We start from the raw sequence: 22,018 nt of genomic DNA on the forward strand, positions 1-22,018 counted from the left end.
ATGTTTCCCAAACACAGAGCTCACAGACCCTTCCTGAAAAGACTCTCTCAACTGTGAGGGAGACACTCTGCTGTGTCTCTCTTTTCTCAGATTGTGTCAATGGGGAAACGGGAACAAGGGGATTTTTGTTTGAGTAACCCTTCAGAGCAGGATATCTGTCTCGTGTTCCTCTATCAATTGTCACAAGGTGATAGCTGGCTGCTGTGCTTCAGCGGGTATTCCCTCCCCAGCCCTCTGGCAGCTCTGCTCCGTGCTGCATGCCGAGGGCTGGGGCAGGCCAGCCGCAGAGCCCAGCTGATAAGCAATCCCTGTGGCTGCCCCGTGGGATAACTTCACCTGCTACCACCTCCCAAACACCTCAGCACCCCAGCTGGCAGCCAGGAGGGCAGCGGGAAGACACAGAGCAGAGACATGATTGGACATAAAGCGCGCAATAGGCTCAGCAGGATGGGGTATGAGAGCAGGATACAAGCAGTAGGTTGCCCAAATGAGCAGAGAGTAATATTAATTGCCCTCAGCAAAAGCAAGGAAATAAACAAAAGCCACTGACAGAGGCACAAGACGAAGTCACAGAACCCATTTGCTACTCTGCTAGAATTGCAGTGGAATAAATATGAGGCAGTGAATCAGGCCATTGCTGTGCTGTGAAGCAAAAAAGGCACACTACATGAATTACCCTCCTGAGAACTTCAATGGGACCTTGTAGTTATAAATCCTGGCAATAGAGCTCAAGTTGCCTGAAACACAGACATCAGTAATGCCTGGTCCCAGCTTCCTCATCAGCAAGTTGCATTGTATAATTGAGCTGATTATCCAAGGCAACCGCCTCAAAACTTCCCTAGGCTGTGCGTGAAATACAATATTGCACAGCAAAGGCACGCCCGCCGCCAAGGTCACCAAGAGCAGTGGGGCGCTTGCACCAACCACAGACGTGCCTGCTGCAATCCCAGCTTCGTACAGCAAAGCAAGGAGCTCAGCAGATCACGTTTACAAATCCCTCTTTCAAGGTATATCCAATTCCCGATATCTGTGATAGACCACAGAGCTCCGCCATGCTGCCGGCTCTGCTGCGAGTGTCCCTATGAGTGGGAGTGTTCCACCCTGGGGGAAATTAAAAACTCCCTGAGGGGAAATGCAGTAGGTGAGAGAGGGGCAGGGAGGGTGAATAAAACGAGCAGTGGGGACTTTGCCGCGCAGTGCTGAGCGATGGCAGTCTATTTTTCTCCCCATAAAATACCAGTTCCTGTGCCTGCTCCTTCAGAGTTATGAAGTACAGCTACTGACAGCACTGTAAAGTACTGTAAAGTACAACACTGACAGACTTTGGGGGTTTGTGCCCAAAGTGTCATTCCAGTGGCATCTAAGTAAAAGTATTTAATTAGAGTTGTGGAGAGCGATAAAGGCAAAACAATACACGCGCAGGAACACTCCAACCAGAATTTCATACTGACACATCTGTTGCCTCATATTAAAATCAGTCAGGGACTTTTTAAACACATTAAAAGCAGTGCAAGCTAAAATAATAGCAGAAGGCACAGCTTCTCAAATGTGCTTAGGTTTCATAATGTGATTGTAAAGCATTCTGAAAAAACACCAATTACAAGAAAAGCACCACTATTGGTGGGATGACTGGAAACCAGATGCTCTCTGAGTTTAAATATAGGTGAAGTCAGAAATATTATGTTACTTATTTTTGTCTCCAGTACTTATTTGGTTCTTGCTGACGTGGTTCTACAGTACTTAATGCATTTATCTTCACGGTAATCGTGCCATGGGAAGAGATTAAACAGAGTTTATTCAAGGAAGGAGATCTGGATGCTAGTCCAATATCACACTAACACCTTAGCCATTGCATCCTCTGTATCTAAAAGTAATTTTCTACTTGGAGTATGAAGAGCAAAAACATGCGAAAAGAAAAACAGTGTTTCTTTGATTCTTAACTCTTCAATTAAGAAATGCTCCAAAGAGATTTGCACTCTCTTAATAGTAAGCTGGTTATACATAATCACTGGAGGAATTCCTTTCTTAATTAAGGTGTCTAAGGACACAGCACACAAGTGAGTTCTAGTCTCTTGAAACTACTCACATTTATTTTGATGCTGCACTTGAAACAGCCCTGCCCTAAACCCAGTGCACATAAAATATCATCTGTCTCACGTTTCTTCTTGGGAAATCAGAAGAATCAACAGCAACAACAAAAATGGAAAGAAAGGCCCAGAGAAAAACCCCTACAAGGGGTTGGAGCAGCAAAGCTACAGCCCAGCCACAGTGGCTCAGAAAGCAGGAGCTTGTCCTTCTCACAAATTTCTGAGACTTCTTTTGTACTGACAGGGATACACAGCCATGAGCTATTACAGCATGTGCAGTCAAGAAGACAGCATAAGGGAAAAAAAAGCATTTTTGTATTCAATTAGTAAATTTGTAGAGTACACATTTGTAGAGCCACATATTTTATGCTGGAACTGGAGAACAGAGGAGATTGCAGATAAAAGTATGACATTCTTTATCAGTCAAGAAGCCATTTTAGCAATAGGATCCCTCTCTAGAGGATTAGTCACATGAGAATTTAGGGATAACATTGTACTATGGAATGTAGTTTTGTTTGTAATCTGCTAGTACAAGATTATTCTTTGCTATTTTTCCTTAGGCCACCAGAAATAGCCTTGAGTCCATCTGTGTCCTAAAAATGTTGGGTAAGATTCAGCTCGGGCAAAAAGGAGAGAATTTATTTCCTGTTCCTCTAAACAAGCTGGAGTATGTCCCATACACAAAGATTCCTATTATGTGCACCATATTAATCATGCCTGATTAAGAGATCTATCTTGAAAAGCATGGAGGATCACCACACGTCTATTTTACCTGCTCTTTCTTGCTTCTAAGATACCAGAGTTAATTATTACTCTCTTCCAAATAATCCTTATTTACAATGGTCACTCTTTATAATGGACATCTCCAGGCCATTAAAGCATTCTTGGCCTCTGGAGTCTAATCAGCGTTAAAATTGCAGCCAGGCAAAGCCAACACTTGGCAGATTGATTTGAGCAGTAGTAGTTGACAAAGATCATCTTCTGAGGATGAGTGAGAACAAAAATAATTGCAAAGACATGAACAAGGCAGTGTTCAGCACCTCTAAGAGCTGCACGTGAGAAAAATGCCTCTGGGAGGGATGGACAGAAAAGGTTCACAGAATCCGTTAGGCTGGAAAAAGTCTCTGAGATCATGGAGTCCAACTCTTGACCAAACACCACCTTGTCAACTAGGCCATGGCATTAAGTGCCATGTCCAGCTGTTTCTTGACATTTGCAGGGTTGGTGACTCAATCACCTCCCTAGGCAGCGGATTCCAATGGCTTACCCACCCTTTGCATGAAAATATTCTTCCTTATGTCCAACCTGAACATCCCCTGGACATCTTGAGGCTATGTCCTCCTGTCCTGTTGCTGGCTCTCTGGGAGGAGAGACCAAACCCCACCTGGGTACAACGTCATGTCAGGCTAGAGAGTGTCAAGGGCCCCCACTAGCCTCTTTTTCTCCAGGCTAAACACCCCCAAGCTCCTCCAGTCTTCCTTCACAGGACTTGTGCTCCAGACCCATCACCAGCTCCGTTGCCCTTCTCTGGACCTGCTCCGGCACCTCAAGGTCTTTCAGTGAGAGGTCCAGAAGTGGACACAGGACGTGAAGTGTGGTCTCACCAGTGCCCAGTACAAGGGATAACTGCCCTGTGGACCGCTGCTGGCCACACTAGTGCTGATCCAGGTCAGGATGCCATCGGCCTCCCTGGGCACACGCTGGCTCCTGTTCACCCGTTGTCAACGTGTGCCCCCAGGTCCCTTTCCGCCGGGGAAAAGTGAAGGCGAGCAGCTCTGAAAAGGCATGGCGGGGTCCCTGGGAGCAGGGCCGCCAGCCCTCGCTCTGCGGGGCTCTCTCTCCCCGGCCATCGGCGGAGTGAAGCGGCGGAAGGCGCCGCGCCCGGTCTCGAACTCGCGGCCCCGCCGGCGCCACCGCGGTCCGGACGCCGGGGGGGGGGGGGGGAGGGGGTGCGGGGGCGGGGCCGGCTCGTGCTCTAGCGCCATGCAAATGAGGGCGGTGCTATGCAAATGAGCGCGCTGGGCTGGCGGGGCGGCGCGCGGCGGGGCGCGCAGAGCGCGCGGGGATGCGGCGGGGCGCGGAGGCGGCGCAGCCATGAAGTACAAGGTGAGCGCGGGGGCAGCGAGCCCGCACCGCCACCCGCACTGCACTGCGGGCCGGGCCCGGCCGCTCGGGGCTCCCCTCCGCACCCCCTCAAGGCCAGCCTGTGCCCGCGGGGCGGCCAGGTCTCCCTTTTGCCTGCCGCTGCGCTGCCTCGGGGCGCAGAGCCCGGGAAGGTGCCCGCGCGGAGTGGGAAACGAGGGCGCAGCGGAGGGGTCGGGCTGCGGGGACCCCCGGGTGCTGTGGCAGTGTTGGCGGTGCGGGAGAAGGAGCTCCTCTCGCTTTTCCCGCTGGTGCTGGCTCTGAACAACGGGGTGAGCCCGGGATCGCGGTGCGTGATGGCCAGGCGCGTTTGGGACAGGTACCCCGATATTCCCGGGAGCTCATTCACCTCCTTCCAGGCGCTTGTGGATGTTTCCTCATCACGGTGCGGTCTGTTTGATGGATCACAAGCGAGGGGGGAAAAAAAACCCCTAGCATTTTTAAAACATGGGTAGCCTATCCCCCATACTAATTCCTATCATCCCCGCTTATTCAATAATCACTTTTAGCGACTTTTTACCAGAGGGGGTTGTGGTTGGTTGGTTTTTTTGTTTTTTTCCCAAAAGACACAAATGTGGAGCCTTTTGTCCTAATATTACTCAAAAACGTCTGGGCAAGGTACAGAATTGCCCACGGGGCATTAGATTACTGTACAGACATACCGTAATCTTGTGCGATTGGAAAAAAAGGGGGAGGGAAGGAAAAACTTTCCTTGCCCTGCCAAAAATAACTTCAGCGTCAATAAAAAGGTGATTTTGGAAATGTCACACGCTATATACTTACTTGGAGACTGAGTTGCTTTGGAAGTGAAGTCCATCTCTGTACTAAAGTGAGGCATTGTGGTGTGGAAGGGTGCTGATGGAGTGGCAGTGTGTGTGAGAAGTACAGTGATACTCAGGTAAACGTACAGGGATTTTTGTGCTCCTCTGTACATCTCTGAGCTGAGTCCAAGTTTTCAGAGTCTCTCAAGCCAAACTTTGGGAAAGGTCAGAGTTAAGTTTCCAAAGTAGCTGCCAGTTTCTCCATCTCATGGAAAGACAAGGGAAAAGAAATTGTGATAGATGTGGAGATGTGGGTTGACAAAGGTAATCCGTGGCTTTCACAATTTTGAGGTGGAGCTCATGGCTTTTTTTTTTTTTTTTAAATCCTGTCTCAAACAACTGACTGATTGGAAGTCTGAGATGAATTTTATCTGTTCTCCTCTATCTGCTCCACCTCTGATCAGCCCAGGTAGACTTTATACCTGCCTAGAGAAGGTGTTACTCTGAGCAGAAAACATCAGGCACTTGAGGGTAGAAGAGCAGTGTCGCTGTTAGTCCAAAGCTCACAAACTGCTTTCAGGCTGCCCAGGGACAAGGAGCACTTGTATCCCAGTAGCAAAATAAAGGTCCTGCATAGTTATACAGCTTCCTGATTTCTTGCATGTAGGCCAGTGGCCCTGCAAGAATAGGGACAGATAAGGTGGCTCAAAAGGGGGAAGTCTTCCCTGCTCTGTAATGTTTCCTTTGCCCTGTATTGTGGGAATGAGGATTTTGGATTTGGTTTGTGATGATGTAATTCTAGACAGAGAAGACTAGACAGAGAAAGAACAAGCCATTAAAAATAAATAAATAAAAAGAGAAGAATGAGGGGTTTGGCCTCAAAAACCTTCTTGCTGGATTACAGTGTTTACTTTCCCTGGGAAATGTAAAGTAGTTACAGTGTTTAACTGGGACAAACATTCTTAGATCTATTTCTTATCCCTAGAGTAATACACAAAGGAAATACCTGCACATTCGGTCTTTGTTCTTTTGTTCTTTCTGTATTTTCTCTCTTTCTTTTATCTTCCTATAGAAAAACATTATTTTTTTTTATTGTACACATGAAATAAAGGAATGAAGAATGTTAATGGCCTGCCTGAGGATATATCATCACTTCAGAGCAGGCTTAGCATCCAGGTGCGGATTTGGCTCTGTTTACCTGCTCCCAGTGTTATACTGGGGCCTGTCATTCCTTCCTTTCATTGTGATAGTCTGTAAGGCCTCATTTGAAGAAATTATTGAAATGCTCGTTGTAGTTTAATTCAGAGTTTTAACAGTAGGACAGAACAGGAACTGATTCATGGGTGAGACCCTGAATATGTCTCTCCATCACTCATGACTTTGCTTTCAGTGTGACTAAACCCAAGGTCATTTCTGGTCTAGAAATCCTTTTGGTACACAATCTATACATTTTTTATTGAGACATTTTCAAAACTTTTTCCCTCTCTCTCTTCCTTTATCTAAGCTTCTTTTATTGTCCATTGCATTTTTCCATCTTAGCACTCAAGTCTGAATCCTCTGAAAGGGAAAATCCCTGTGGACTTAAGCAAGTTCAGAATTTTACCTTAAATATGTCTCTACACCACTGTCTAGCTTTTGCACACTGTGTGAAATTCAGTGATTCTGTGACTATTTAAAGCAAAGAGAAACTTAACCCCAGGTCAGGTCCTGCTGTCCCATTCATGTACTGCTTAAAAGCCTGAGAACACAGAAGTTATTTTAGCTGAGCTATGGAAAGATGGGAAAGGTTAAGCATAAGAAATACTTCTGTTGGTTTGGAGCATTTCTTAGTCTTGTTTGTCTAAGAGCTGCTTTCAGAAGTAATTCCTGCAGGGGTGCAGTTGCATGAGGGCAGCACCTCAGCTCTTTGAGGACAACAGCTTGCTTTTGAGCTAAATCCCCATGTACAACAAAACTGCACCCCATCAAGTTCTCACAGGACTCCATTCCAGTGTTCTGTAGTCTGGAGTAGGGTCAGCCTTTTCTGGAACCAAACACAGGCTGTGACTCCAAGGATGGAGCACTTACAGCTAGCTACAATGTACTCTGTAGCAACAGAAATTCCAGTGGGTTTCCATGATGAGGGAGGGACATGGATGGGAGAGGGTGTATCTGGCCCCCGGTTCCTGCGCTCTTATCTCAGGCAATAAAAGTGCAACAGAAGCAAAAGGGAGAAGACATTATCATAACAAGGCTTTTGTAGCTGGGTGGCTGTTCACATGGAAGACAAAATAAGAGGGGGAAGGATGGAAGAAAAGGGGACTTGTCTGCTTACTAAAACTTCCAAACAGTGAAAGAGGAGAAGAAAAAAACCCTGCATTCCTTACCTCATTTAAGCCAAAAGGAATGACGTAGATGTAAAGTATGAGGTCTTGATTATCTATTTTTAGATAATTTGTTGGGCAAGGAAGAAACCTAAATAGGGTTCGAAATGCCTGCCATTTGTGCTAAGGCACAGTCCTGTAATATATAGACTTGATTACAATGTCTACACGCCAAGACAAACAAAATAGTGTCCCTGGGAAGAAATACAATATTCCCAACCAGAAGTGCTTGTGAAAAGCTGCTTGTAACCCTGGCAATGAAAGACTTTGAGTGCTGGACCATGTAAAAGGAAAAGAACTGTCTGTACTTTATTAACCAAATCCTCTCTGTTTCATTTATTCCTTCTTCCTCTTCGTTTCACTTTTTATTTCCAGTATCTCAGCAATCACAGGGTGGCAGTCAAACTCAGAAGTAAATAAGAACTGTAAAGTCTTGTAAAATGTAGTTAGGAGAAGAACAAACTGACAAGGGGAAAACCTGTCCAAGTTTGTGCTGTCTCTCTTACTGCCATGGGTTTAGAATGGAAGTTTCATGATTTTTCTCTCACCTGTGCACCTGCAGGATGAGGTGGCTGAGGCCTAGCAGGGCCAGGCCCACGTCAGCAGCAGCACCAGTGAGATGTAGCCGGAACGACTGTCCCCTTCAAAAAGTTTGGAGGGCCACTGTCAATTTCATGTTCTGGCTGTCGCCTCTGTGTGCCCTCCTTCACCTCCCATACTCCCCCTGTAGATTTATATTTGTATACTTAATAGAGGAGAGTGCCCCAGTATCCCAGGGTAGTTGAGAAACTCCAACAGTTGTGTCCACTTGCCCTACCAAAGTCTTGGTGGGACAGCAGAGTGCTTCTAATTCTGTTTTATATGGAGCTGCTGAGGCTTAGAGATGTTACAGGGCTTATTTCAGAGGAAGAATAAGAGCCATCACAAAGCATTGCAGCCAACAGCAAGCAGTTTTTTAACCTGATTTCTAAACTTCTGTCTTTTTATGCTACCAGCTGCTCCTGAGTTATGTAGCTGTGAATCTGTTGAATCAGAAACTGGCAGCCTAATCTGTCTCTGTCCAGTAGTTCCTAGTGTTTGATGGGGAAGCAGAACTACCAAACGAACAGCCTTCCGTATTTATTTGATTGTCCCAATTCAGTTTGATTCTAGATAGAGCAAGAGGCATTAGATACTTGTCTGGGATGGTTTTACTTTTGCTTTTAAGGTCCTGCAGGAGGTTGCAGGTTGCATGTTAGACTATTACTTGGCCTAAAGGTATCTTGACTCAACTCTACTGATTCCAAACAGTGCCATACTATCAAAATACCTCATCCAGGGGGACCTATCGGATCAGAGAGCAGGAAAGCTGTCTAATAGTAAGACTTTATGGAAACATCTTCTGCAAAGGAAAAATGAAAGCACATTTCAATGGTTATTGTCTTAGGCTGCAGAACTCTGCTGTTTTGCAGAATATAGTCTAGACATCAGAGAAGTCTCATGAAGTGTTATTGGGAACTTGCTAAAGTTCCTAAGACTGCAGACAAACTCATCTTTGGAATCTTACCATCTCAAGCCCAGCAACAAGTGGGGTTAGAAGACTATACTTGCACTGATACCTGATCACTGAACACTGAACTCCTGTGTGTGGTGTCTGAGGAGAAGTTTGTATTTGTGTATTGCCTGTGCTCTGTTATAAGTACCAGAGTAATTGCAGCAAGGCCAGGTGCATCTAGAAAAGTAGAAAACCAGGAGCACAGAGCTTCCTACACGTCCTATTGCTGTTATCAAAGGTGTTAAGGGCATGGGAGTGCCTTCTGCACACAATAGATCTGCTTAGGTCACTTAAGGGCCAATGGGAAGTCACTCTTGCCATGCTTATTTTATTTGGACTAACTTATTACAGCATTTTAAGTATTTAAATCCCATTCATACCAGTAGCAATTAGGAACCCATCTGTCTCCCAGGGTCCAGAGTTTAATTCCATTTTTAAAGCACCATGAGTGCTTAAGAGGAGTATGCACAGTCTCAGCCTTGGCTGCAGCACTTGTGGAGGACCCTTATCTTGCACTGTTCCCATTTCTGGGTGCACTTGATGGAGACAAGTAGCTGAACTTCTTAGGACATAAAAGTCCACACGCCTCTCTAGGAAACCACTTTCAGTGACATTTGGAATCACAAATGCCTAAGTCACTTTTGAAGAGGCTTCTTTACATAACAGATGCTCTCTGAGCATCCATGAAAGCAGTGGACATCTCCTGTTAGAGCAGTGGCCCCTGAAAGGTGCTTTATGCCGAGCCTTCAGTGGGCTAGATCAGACTATGAAAACAGTATTTATGGCAGGTATTGAGCAATGTTTATTAAGTCAGGCCACTGCTAAGAAAAGCTGCATGTAGAGGCACTTCTGCCTGTAAATGGCTGCAGCTCTCAGCACCAGTGAAGCTGGGTCACTTTACACAGCTCAGAGTGCAGCCTCTGCGTATTATTGCCTGATTATCGCAGCCTGCTCTTGGCAAGTGCCCGTTTTCTTTTGCCTTTTGGTCTAGACATTACAGTAGTGGAAACTGTCTTAATTTTAAGGAGCTCATTTTTCCACAGCAGATTTGGACGTAGTTTGTGTTTGACATGAAACAGGGCTGCTAAAGCTATAGTTCACACTCCTAGAAACACAAGTGCATAGCATGACAAAAATTGTATATTTTTTTGTCTATAGGGATGAGGCCTATTCTCACCTTTCCATTTTTATGTTGGTTTTGAAAACACTTTCTTCACAGTCAGAGTGGATCAGCCTGCCAGAAAAGGAAGAGAAATGAGAATGGGTTTACTCTACAGGAATGCAAGTCAGCACATCAGAAGCCCTTTCTTAAGCAGGCCTCATCAACAGCAAGGTTGAAAATTTTAGCAATACCATAAATCATTTGGTAACAGCAAATCTTAGGAAATGCTGAAGGAGCCTAGGACCAAATCTCAGTTCTTCCAGCAAATGACCTGCTTAGCTGAAGACAGAGAGAGGAAGATACAGACCATTAAAAAAATCAATAATTCTCTCTAAAGAAGTTTCTGATCCAAAGGGTTAAGAACAAGACAACCAGAAGTGTGCACTCTGTTTAAGATACAGCTAGCAGTAGGTGGTGTCATGAATGCCCTTGTCCTGTGGACCTTACATCCCGTTAAATTGCTTAGGGTAATAAACCAATTTTTACTGCTACAGAAGGGCGTATTTACAAGCAGATATCTTCTTTTGTTTTCTGTCTGTCTTTTTATACTGCTTCATTTTATTTGCAGCCCAGGAACTGCCTAAACCAATCTCTCACAAGATCAAGATCTTACATGATGAAGCTGAAGTTGAGCTTCAGCCTGAGATTGAGCAGAGTAACCAGAATTGCTTAAAACTCATTTGCACCTTCACCACCCCTCTTCTCTGGGGGTACACTTACCCAGAAAATGTCAGCTTGCCAAAATTGAGCTGTTCTGGGAGGCTTGGTGACTTTTGGCCACTACCTGTAGGATGGAGATGGCTCTGACTGGACCTGGCAAACATCAGCTGCCAGCCAGGCTTGGCTCCCCTGGAATTCTCATTCACAGGCAATGTGCCTCCTGTCCCACCAGCCTGCTGAGGGCTGGAAGCAGCCTGGAAAGAGGAGTTCCTGAGCTTGCTTTTCTTTAGTTGGCTGGACTCTCAGGGCATCCCAAATTGTAGCTGCTGTGTAGTATCCCAGATGGTGACACTGAAGTGACAGAGTAGGATGGCTTTCCCTTCTAATGAATTTTTTTTTTTTGAGAGACCTGGGGGAAGAAGAACATGCCCTAGTTCATCGAGGTTCTAGACTTTAAAAAAAAAAATCAAAAAACATGCTTTTAAAGCTGAAGCCGTCAAACAAGTGAGTTGGTGGCAATGCTGAGGTCCTGTGTCTACATAGCTGTGGTTTCCTGACAATCAAGTGGGAATTGTTTCCCCAGAGCCGCAGAAGGAAGGGTTAATTTTGGAAGGAGGGTTTGGGTTTGTTGTTTTTTTTTAAGGAAACTTTGTCTGGGAGAGGACTGCTCACAAATGCCAGAAAGTGGAAAACTGAGAACTCAAAACACACGTTTTGGGATTCTTTCTTTCCGTACTTTTTTTTCCCCCTTCTGCTCTGCTTCTTCAATTCTTTAGCATTTAACATCCGATCTCCTTTCATTAAGTTTTTAATTGCTTGCCTGAGGGAAAGAGGTTAAGTTTTACATCTGCTTTTTGATTCTGATGTACTGTGGTTTAATCACAGTGAGATCATATTTACTCTAAGGGTATTGTTTGCATGCTTGATTTTTTTTTTCCTCTCTCCCTGTTGATGTCACAAAAGGCACACAGCCCTGAGACAGATTTGAAAAGGCCTTTTAAAGTCATGGAACGAGATCACACCCTTCCTTGGGTGGGGGGAAAGGAAACCAGTTACGAGGGTGAAGCATATACAGAAAGCTTAGTGAGTTAGGTGTGGTGGAATTTCCCAAAATATTAATAGATCTTGAAGGTAAGTCAGGGGATGTGATTTGTAATCCCAGAGAGAGTAAAGAGAATGCTATTCCGGCACTCCTGTCCAACCCCAGGAGTTCAGGGGGAATGAGAGGAATGAGAGGAACATGCCATGAGTGGATCAGCGCTCTGCCCGGCTCTAGGTGTTTCTGTCGCGCTCCGTGTGTGACGCCCGCGATGGCAGCATCGCAGGGTGGGTGGTGTGCCAGCCCAGCGGTGCCTGCTCGGTGCCAGGCTGTTGTCCCGGGCTGTTGTCCCAAAGGAGCATTGTCCCAGCCGTGTCCCCTGCCTGCGGAGCCAGGACCGCCTGTCCCGCTGGCTGCACGCAGGGAAAGGGAGCGCCCCGCTCCCCTTGAGCTCCTCCTGCTCTGTGCCATGCACGTGGGGTTTGGGATGGGGTACAGCCCTGGCGGCGTCAGGAACAGCTTATTTAACACCTAGGATGTTATGTTTCTGTGATTGCCTTTGTTTGCCCCTCGAACTGATACAAAACTGGGCAAGCCAATAAACCAAAACTCAGTCAACAGATGAAAGAATATCGTCTGAGCAAACAGAGACAGCCTGGGGTTTTTTTTCCCTTCTTGCCAATGCAGAATTATCATTTTGTTGCTCTCAATAGATACGGAGCCAGAAATCTTTCTTTTCAACTCACTTTTCCATTGGGAAACATCAGGCATGGCAATAAGCTGATGCACTCAGTGGAGAATTGTGAAGTATTTTATTCACACAGGCTGGAGCACCAGTTGGAATTGTTTGGGTGAGCAGCACTTGACCAGAGAAGTATCTTTGCTAAACCAAAAGCTTGTGGGTTTTGGTGTTAGAAAGCAAAAGAGTGCCTGAAAAGCAGAGCTATGAGCTTTGCCTGAGGAGTGAACTGAAGCATTACCATGGTGAGCACTTGCAGCTGGGCTCCTTATTTTGTCATCAGCTGGGAAAGCCAAAGGAGCTCAGAGTTCCAGAGCCACGCTCAAGCTGGGTGCTCGGGGCCTTTCTGCTGCTGCAGCTGTGGTAGCTGTGACACCCTGCTAGTGCAGAGGCTCTTTGATAGGGGCTGTGGTAGCACTTCCTGCCGCCTGTCTGTAGCTGCACACTTCATCTTGACATAAAGAGCAAAAGCCTGCACACACTTGTTGCTGGCAATGAGTTGTTTCAGGGCTGTACATGGATGGGGGCTGTTGTGGCCAAGCGTTGCCATTCCATGGTCCATTCCCCATGTCACTGCCCACAGGGACCTGCCCAGGAACATACCAGGGCAGCTTTGTGTGTATCAGGTACTGCCTTTGCTGTTCACACTGCCTTCTTCCAGGTTTGAGCACACCAGCAAAGACATTTTTTCAAAGCTGAATGTCTTATTCAGTGACCTCTGTCGACTTCTGTTAAGTAGCCTTTGTGATAGGTTGCTTGTTACAGATAGACCTGTTACCTGCTGTGCCTCAAGAGTTGCTTTCCTTGCCAGCACAGCACAATGAATGCTTTATTCCAGGGGCAGTGACAGTGAGAAATAGAAAAGGAGAAAAGAACCAAAGTTAAACTGTCCAATGACTCTTGCACTGAAACCCTTCTGTCAGAAGGCACAATAGAGCTAAAATTTTCCTCTCTTCTATGAGTCCTGCTTGTAGGCAAATGGTGTATCTCAGAATAAAACTTTTTACAGGGTTTTCAGAACAATCCTTTTATCTCACAGGCAGATCATTACTGCTGGGCCTAATGCAGCCCTACAAGGGTATGTAAATGTTTAAGCTTACTTTGGAATACCAGTCATTCATTTTTAAGAAATCTAAAAGATGGGAATCTGTATCAAAAATATTATGAGATGGATAACTAAAAGTCATCCAACCAAAATTAAGCTACTGGTTTGTTCACAGACATTGCCCCCACCTTTCCTTCCTTTGTTCCTCCCTTCCTACTCCCAAGCTAAACATAGGAGAGAAGCTGTTTCTCATTTTAAGAAACAGTTTGCCCAATAATAGAAAAAAGGGGTCCCACCCTCTTTCAGTGAAGAGCAGAGGCAATTTTCCCAGTCGTGTTTGCACATAAACTCTACACACAGGAAGCAATATTCTAAAACAAGACAAAGCCGAACCAAGAATACGCCTCAGCAGCCAAGCACAGAGCGGGGATCAGTATCCTCCTATTGCACCTCTGAGGGATGCAGCAGGAATCCTTTGAGCTCATGGTTGGTTGAGCCTTTTCCTCGAGCGTTCATTCATCGTGGAGCTGGCAGAGAGGCTCGAGTGGGCAGCCCTGTGCTGGGAGCCTGGCACCGCCGCGCTGGGCCCTTGAAGAGACCATTGTGTTTGATCTCCTGGCATGTCATTTGTTATTCCTGCCTTCGCTGCCGTGGCTCTGGGCACCTCACACGCTCTCGTTACCCACGTCACTGCCTGTGTTTACTCTAACGCAAGTGGTAGATGTTTCCACTCTTCTCTTTAACTCTTGCCTCTTTTCTGCCACTTAGCCTCATCAACAAACACCTTCTTCATCCTCCAGACTATGAATTACAGAATTCTGTCAGTTCTCCTCACTGCAGAGAAGGGCAGCCAAAACAGGTCGTGATCTTCTAAGTATTTTCATGTGTCTTCATCCAACTGCAGATGTGTCAGCCACCAATTGCCACAGGCTAAGGAGAGAGCAGACACCTCTGACAGTTCTGTAATAGACTTCATTTATACAGCTGAATTTGGCATGTTGTTCCTCCAAGATTTGAGAAGAAAAATAGTTTACAGAGTCTTATTTTTTTTTTATTTGGGTTCTGCAAGTAGAACAGCTGACAGTTTTCAGAGCAGCATCTCTTGCTTACTGGGTCATGCATCCTAGGTGCAAAAGAAAGAAAAATCTGAGGTGTACAGAGAATACAAATTGTCCCTTTCCAGCTTTTATCTAATGGACTTTAAATGGCATTAAAGGAAACCTCAGACAGAAGTTTCAAATCCCAGGTTCACTTTACCTAGAGGGAGCTTGAAAGCTTTACTTTTGTCTCAACCAGTGTAGAAAGTTGGGACCACGGGCACTGTAATCTGCATTTGATCTTGAGAGTATCCATTTCCGTTCCCTTACTTTTAGACAGTTTCTGACAGAGTCAGCAGAGTCTGCTGAGCCTTTTCCTGCAGTATGTTCCAGCTGAAATCCCCAGGCAACAGTCATTAGGGTCAGGCTCCATTTTCACTTTGACCTGCTGACAACTGAGATAGCACTTTGTTAAACAGAAGACTGTAAAACTTCCGATTTTCAGTGATTTTACATAAGATGCTTTCTACTGCACTCATGAGCCCAAGGTTAAGAGGAATTTAAGCTTCTTGAGAACAAATGTGGGGTTTTTTTGTTTTGCTTGTACAGAGCATTAACACCGTGGGGGCCTGACCCTGGCTTCAGCTTCCAGACATCCCAGTATTGCTAGCAAGGCTTGACACAAGAAGCTGAACTGAGTCTTTCCAATCCACCATTAGCTGCAGAGAAGCACTCATGACTTGAAGTAGGGCTGTCACAACACTGGGAGCTCAGGAGAATGCAGCTGCTGCGCAGAGACCACAGGGACTTTTGGATTTTGAGGAGGGCACCACTGCTCCTGTCATGTAGTTAGTTTAACTGGACCAAAGGAGAGCAACAGACACTCCCAGTATTAGTCTTATTAAAAGAAGCTGGTAGCTGCCAGTATCTTCATTTTGTGAAATGCAGCTGATTTCTATAACAAAATGAATTTTTTCCCTATCTAGCATTAGGTAATTTTCCCCAGCCTTTACAGAACTTGATTTTGTAGCTCTGCATCTGTTGCCCCCCCTTTTTTTTTCTTTTTTATTGGGAATATAAAGTCCCTTTAAGGGGACTTTTGTGCAACTTACTAGTTTTGAAAACAAGTTCCAAGGCAATTTTCTCATTACCCTTTCTCTAGGAAACAGAACAAGGTTTTTTTAGCATTTAGTGATACAAAAAGGTCACTGCTGTGCTTTTGTCTTCTCATATCAGATCTTAGTGCTTACTTGGTGCCAGTTCTCAGGCAGTTGAGTGGACAGATCCATGCCTCTTCAGAGCAAGTCCAATTAATTTCATGTAACTGTCCCCACTCTCTGAGCTGATGAGACCAATGAGAAGGAATATTGATATATGGGCTACAGTGCCCACAGAATGAGAAAATGATTCAGATTTGTCAAATCTTTGGAGATAAGGCCCACAGGTGTTGAAAGATGTCTTTGATCAGAACTTCTTTCCGCGTGATGAAAAGTAGAGACGACCATCGCGATCACCACAGCAGGTAAAAGGTACCTGTGGTTTCCAAAGCTTGCTTTCTGTGGTCGCAATTGCAATTTTCTCAAGGCTGATTCTGCTGACTTGTGAAAGTGACTGTGACACTGTTTCTGAAGCTCACACTAAGCAATCCTCTGAAGGAAGAATGAAGTGAGGGAAAACACAGGAGGTTTGCTTAGCAGGAGCAGCGCCTTTGCTGCTGGCACCAAGCAGCAGGCTTGGTGTTTCTGGTTCCAGTGCTTATTTGGGGGAATATTTTTCCTGCTTCACTGCTCCATCAGTGAATGGTGCTGGTGGCATGGCTCTGGGCTATTTAAAAGGCCTCGGGGAAATGGCTGTGAAACAAGTGGCAACCAATTAGTATAATTCACATACTGGTGCCTGAGTTAACACCAACAATGAGAATCTGAAGCTGTTTGCAGCAAAGAAGTTCCTGAAGCACATCCAGAAAGTGTTAACATGCTGCATGCCAGGTGGTGAGAAGGTCACTGGGACAGAGATAATGAGCAGCTAGAAAAAAAAATTCACATGGGAACTTTTATCTGCTCTAATTCTACCACCATTTCAGTTTTGTTCTGAGAATTGCTTTGCTGCAGAAGCTAATCAAGCTTTTCAAATACCTTTAAACACCAAAGTACAGAAAAATACACATTTATCATTGATTTTGCCTGCGTGGTTAGTGCCTCCCCCACCTAGCTGTAATCTTCCTCCTTTAAACAACTCCCCCTGTGAAAGTCTTCTTAAAGTTGCACAGGCTCTGGTCCCATTAGTAGATTTCCCCTGTGAAAGACATGCTAGAAAGAAATGTGGAAAGATAAGAGATTGACTTGAATATTCAGATTAGGCAGGGGCTTTTGTTTTCTGAGCTTCAGATCCACTAAGCAGCCTGGTTGACACAGCAAGAGCATAGAGGTAGTGCCCAAGAAAAGACTACTGGTTTTGACCATGCTTAAATAATAGTTCTACAGTCCTGCCAGGGTATGGACAAAAATTGCTCCCTGCTTTATCTGTATTGGGATATCTTAGTGTTGCTGACTGATGAGCTGAGTAGACATACATCAGAGGGAATGGTGGGCCCCAGTGCTGCTGTTTACATGGGAGTTCAAAATGGCAATCCTGCTTTTCCAAGCCAAAGCTTAATTTATACCAACCTCACTAATGGTGCTGATGAAAGGTAAAGCCAGTGTTTCTCATACATTTGAAAGCTGATCTCCCATTCAGAGAAGAGGAAACTGATCTCGTGCACCCCATTTCAACCCTGCATGTCTTGGGAAATGCATGTGCACCTACCTTTCATGTGATACCTGAGCTTATCCCCCTTCCATCCACCAGACAGCCCTGCACACAACCTGCTACACTGAGCAAGGTCAAACTAAAGTCTCTTTCTTGAGGAAGCACAGGAATGATGGGAAAACATCAGTGTGTCAACAGGGAAAGATATAACAAGTGAGGGATGGTTAAAAGAAGAAGTTCTGAAGTGTCCAAGAAGGAAGATAAATATGACAGATAAAAACACTAAATTGTACTTGATGCTATTCCTTTGATATAGGAAAGATAAATCTTTAAGGCAGCTGCATATCCTTTTTGGTGGCATAGCACCATTTCAGTTTGTGTACTGCATCCAGATATTTCAGCCTGAACACTTCAGATCCAGGGCTCTGTATATTTTTTCAAGTGCTTACAATTGGATTATAACCACCTCTGCTGACTGCCTTCACTGAAAATCAGGCAATCATGGAGCAATTGTTTCCAATATGTCTGGAAATATCACCAGAGCCAAGAAATTAAATCTTCATGGCCTTTTTGAGGGGTCCAAGAATGTTAGTGCAGACAGCCTGCCTACTTTCCATTGAGTACCTTGGCCAGTTACTCACAATTGGATGTGCCACAGAGGCCTGCAAAGAAGAGGAAAGGGAGGTGGGTCCATCTGGGAGAGGAGATGGTACTTATTGGTAACACATCACAGCCAGCAGTCTTCCATCAACTCAGAGCTGGCTTAAAACTGCATAGCAGAGGTGCTGCTGGGAGTAGAACCCCAGCAGGAGAGAAGTCAGGGCAAGCTGCAAAGCCTGCCTGGAACTCTGGGCAAATGCTTGGGGGTAGAGCTGTGTGAAGCTCCTTGTGTTGATGGTACTGCTCCACTTGACATAATCAAGCAAAGTGCATCTAAGAGTGCTTAAACTATGTTGACACAAGTCACAGAGGCTCTTTGTGGGGCTGGTTGATACCTACATTCTTACATTCTTTTAGATGGGCACTACTTTCCTCATGGCATGGGCATGACCCTGCTTGGGGTCACTGGGCACATTATTTTTTAGAATTATATTTCTCTCTTGAAGATCTTTCTACAGAAGGTGGGCCTCAGAGGAACCATGTTCTTTGAAGTTGGTTTGGAGGTTTGTTTTTTTTGTGGGGCTGGTTTTGAGGCAGCAGGGGAGGAACGGTTTTATCTAAGCTTTATTATTTATCTAGCTTTATTAAGCTACTGCTGTGCTATGCTGTGCCCCTGAAGAAGTTTGCAGAGTGAGAAGGCACAAAGCTACACGCAAAGATGAGCATCGTAGCTCAAAACCTGCGACGTTTTGTCAACTCATTTTTAGATGGTCTTTCTTACTAGGTGGTCTAGAGATTCATCACTTTTAAGGCCACCTGCAGGTGTCAGCTAAAAAAGCCAGGCCACTGTCTTTACACTAAATGGGATCTGCACCTCCCTGGAAAGTCTTTTGGGACCCCACAAATGTAAAACTGGTTGGGAAAAATGACTCTGGATTACTCACTCCTTGTGAGTCTTGCTCAGGTTTATTTTTAATGGCTGCTTGCTGGCTGTAGCAGTACACAGAGCATGTTTGTAGGGAAATCAGTGTCAGGAGATGAAGGTACAAGCCCCTCATTCACAGGAAGAGCACCTCAGTGCCAGGAGCAGCATTCTCTTGACTTTCTGTCTGTTCAGGGGACTAGGCCGTATAAAGAGCTTCTATCTGACCCACTGTTGTTGGAAAATTTCTCACTAGCAGTGTTGCTAATGCATAAGCCTCTCATTTTCCCAACTTGAGACAGAGGAATCCTGTGCTGTATGATTTTCCTTTTTTTTTTTTTTTTTTATTTCCTGCGCACTTCTTTTTCAAATTCAGTCCATATTTCCTATCACTTAGAATGTGCTTGAAGATACGGAAAAATTCTGTCTTGTTTGTTGACGTGCTATTCTTGCCTTTGTTTCTCCACAGAATCTTATGGCCAGGGCCCTCTATGACAATGTCCCCGAGTGTGCAGAGGAGCTGGCCTTCCGCAAGGGAGACATCCTGACGGTGATAGAGCAGAACACCGAGGGGCTGGAGGGATGGTGGCTCTGCTCCCTGCACGGCCGCCAAGGCATCGTCCCAGGCAACCGCGTGAAGCTCCTGGTAGGTGCCGTGGTGCAGGACAGCCCTCCTGGCCAGGATGTGCCCAGCTCAGGACTGATGAATCAGCCCTTCAGCCACCAGAAGATCTACCAAGTGCCGAGCTCGCACGCCTCGGCACGGGACCCTGTCTACCAAGTGCCGCCTTCCCACCAAAACCAGGGAATTTACCAGATACCTACCGGTCACGGTCTGGTGGGACAAGAGATTTACCAGGTGCCACCCTCCATGCAGAGGTGTATTGATGGTCCAGCTGTGACTAACAAGGTGTGTGCATTTGCTTTTATTTCATAGCTGCAGAGCAGCTCACTTGTGCTGAGAGAAGCATGGGATTCAGGCTCCTCCCAGGCTGAAGCACATTTGGCCTGTGGCACTCTCACATTATATGTTCAAAAGAGCTGCTGCAACTCATCTTCATCTTCATGAACTCTCCCACTTCTTAATGAACAGTTACATCATCTGCCCAAGTAATTTTTGTTTAATTAAAAATTATATACTGTCTTGCTGGAGCAGTCCCAGTGGGTCTAAACTACAAAGAGAAATCAGTGATTGATGTGACAAGGGCCATACTTGTAAGAGTGAGGAAACAAGAGAATAATGATAGTGAGGGATGTTTTAATACTAAACCTAAACCTTTTAAGAGTGCACTTGATGTTTATCTACAGTTAAATTTCTTGGTTGAGAGTGAGAGCTGCAGCAGCTCCATGATGCAGCCATTACTGCATTATTGCATTTTGCAAGGGTCACCCCTTGTTCCTGCTATTCTTCTTAAGTTCTCCCCATCATCTGCCACTCCCTGCCAGGTACCCTGGTGACAGAAAAGGATTAAGGAGGATACCCAAGGAAGGAAGTATTACAGAGCCAAAAAGAAATTCTTTCAGTCCTTCCATTCCCAACAGCTCCAGATATCAGCATCCTGCTTACCTTAAGAGCTCAAAACATAGCATTAATATCCAATTTATGTGAGTGGATGATGGCTCTCTCAGGAAGTTCTTTACTGGTTTAGACTTTCATCTAATTTAGTTTGGCAAGACTGTCTGTTTTGTGTTTTCCCCCCACATCACCCACAACTCAGCCTTTTTCGTATCAGGCCTTTGGAAGACATCTTCTAATGCTTTTATTTTCTTGTTATAATTTCATTTTCCTTGATAAGAATAAATGGATTTTTTGTCTTCTGAGCAAGAAAGAAAGATCTGTGAAACCATTCCAAGTCAATTTATAAAGAGATTTGCTTGCTCAGCTTTTCCATGGCTATGCTTTATAGGCTGTGCAGGCAGATAATACAAGAAAATTGCACTTGCTGCACAGGCAGAGATAGGTGCTTTGTTGGAGCAATTATGTGAGTTTTCTTGAAAACTCCCATGTATTTTCTCTCATTTCCTTCTTTCTATATAGACTACATACATTGAAATATTTTCCAGGGATGGTATTGTTTGCATATCCACAGTGGATACCCTCCAAGGTAGTTAGTGAGCACCTGGTAAATAGTCTGTTGATGGGGCAGCAGAGAAGAGATCTCATTTTACGGTATGGCTGCAGGAAGCATTTTACAGCACTGTTCAGAGATGCCTCAGCTATCCAGGCTGGGCACAGGAGATGCACCATACAGCAGATCTGCACTAAAGTCTGTAGGAAAGCCCAAGGAATTAGTTTGGAATGAGCACTATGTACCTTCATTTTAGTACCTGATTTGCATAAATACTATTAGGATAGTTTGCTTAGCATAATTAATGTGCATTTCTACTCCACACAGAAAGAATTTTCCAGCTGATAAGAGGATCTTTCTTCTCCCTCCTCCCACCCTCTTCAGCTCCAGTGAAAATAACAGGACATTGTGCATAAACCTGTTGGCTGCTAGGACTGTGTAAAACCCTCGAAACCCTAAGAGACTGAAATCTTTGTTTTAGTCTAAGTGCAAAGTTATTGTTGAGATACAAAAATCAGAAGCTGTGAAGCTCCTGTTTTCTCCAAGTTTCTGCTGAGAAATTTTTTCAGCAACCTTGATTATGAATTTTTCTGAATTCTTAATAGATAACTTTAGAAAGTTATCTATTTGTCAGAGTTGTGACTTGTTTTCATTTAATTCCTTGCCACCCATGAAAGACCAGCTATGCTGCTCACTGTAAAATAACTAAACATACACGTTTATAAAGCATTTCATCCTCAATCAAAGTAAATGCCAACCTGCTTAGCCCTAGCCAATATTTGCTACTTGCTTTAGTCCTGACTTACATTTATTTAGCCCAAGAGTCCTTAGTCTCAGTATTCATTGTGTTGTATTAGTGGCTGGCAAAGCTCATGGCAGCATCCTGCTTTGACCAGAGGTAGATATATCCTTGCTCCTTGGGATTGCTCAGTTCTACACTAAAAGGAACACATTGGGATTGAATCCATGGCAGGCAGGAGACAACTTAGCAGTGAAGGAGGTGTCTAAGGTAAAATACTTTGTTCTGTATCATCCTGATCTTGCTAAGCTGCTTTTTTACAGCTACAGCTGCAACTCTGCTAATGCCTTTGTGAAAGAGAAGCCTAATTA

The 22,018-nt window shown here is 45.0% G+C and overlaps 1 protein-coding gene across 1 annotated transcript in view; it reads left to right on the forward strand.

The window, feature by feature from the left end:
• Positions 1-4,151: 4,151 nt before the first annotated feature.
• Positions 4,152-22,018, forward strand: part of NEDD9 (neural precursor cell expressed, developmentally down-regulated 9) — a 37,151-nt gene continuing 19,284 nt past the window's right edge. The window contains exons 1-2 of the mRNA XM_058023739.1: positions 4,152-4,193; positions 19,309-19,749. Coding sequence (XP_057879722.1) covers positions 4,182-4,193; positions 19,309-19,749 — 453 coding nt within the window. The 5' untranslated portion in view covers positions 4,152-4,181. The remainder of the gene's footprint in view (positions 4,194-19,308; positions 19,750-22,018) is intronic.

This window comes from Melospiza georgiana, chromosome 1, assembly GCF_028018845.1.
Source record: "Melospiza georgiana isolate bMelGeo1 chromosome 1, bMelGeo1.pri, whole genome shotgun sequence".
NCBI classification, from domain to species: domain Eukaryota; kingdom Metazoa; phylum Chordata; class Aves; order Passeriformes; family Passerellidae; genus Melospiza; species Melospiza georgiana.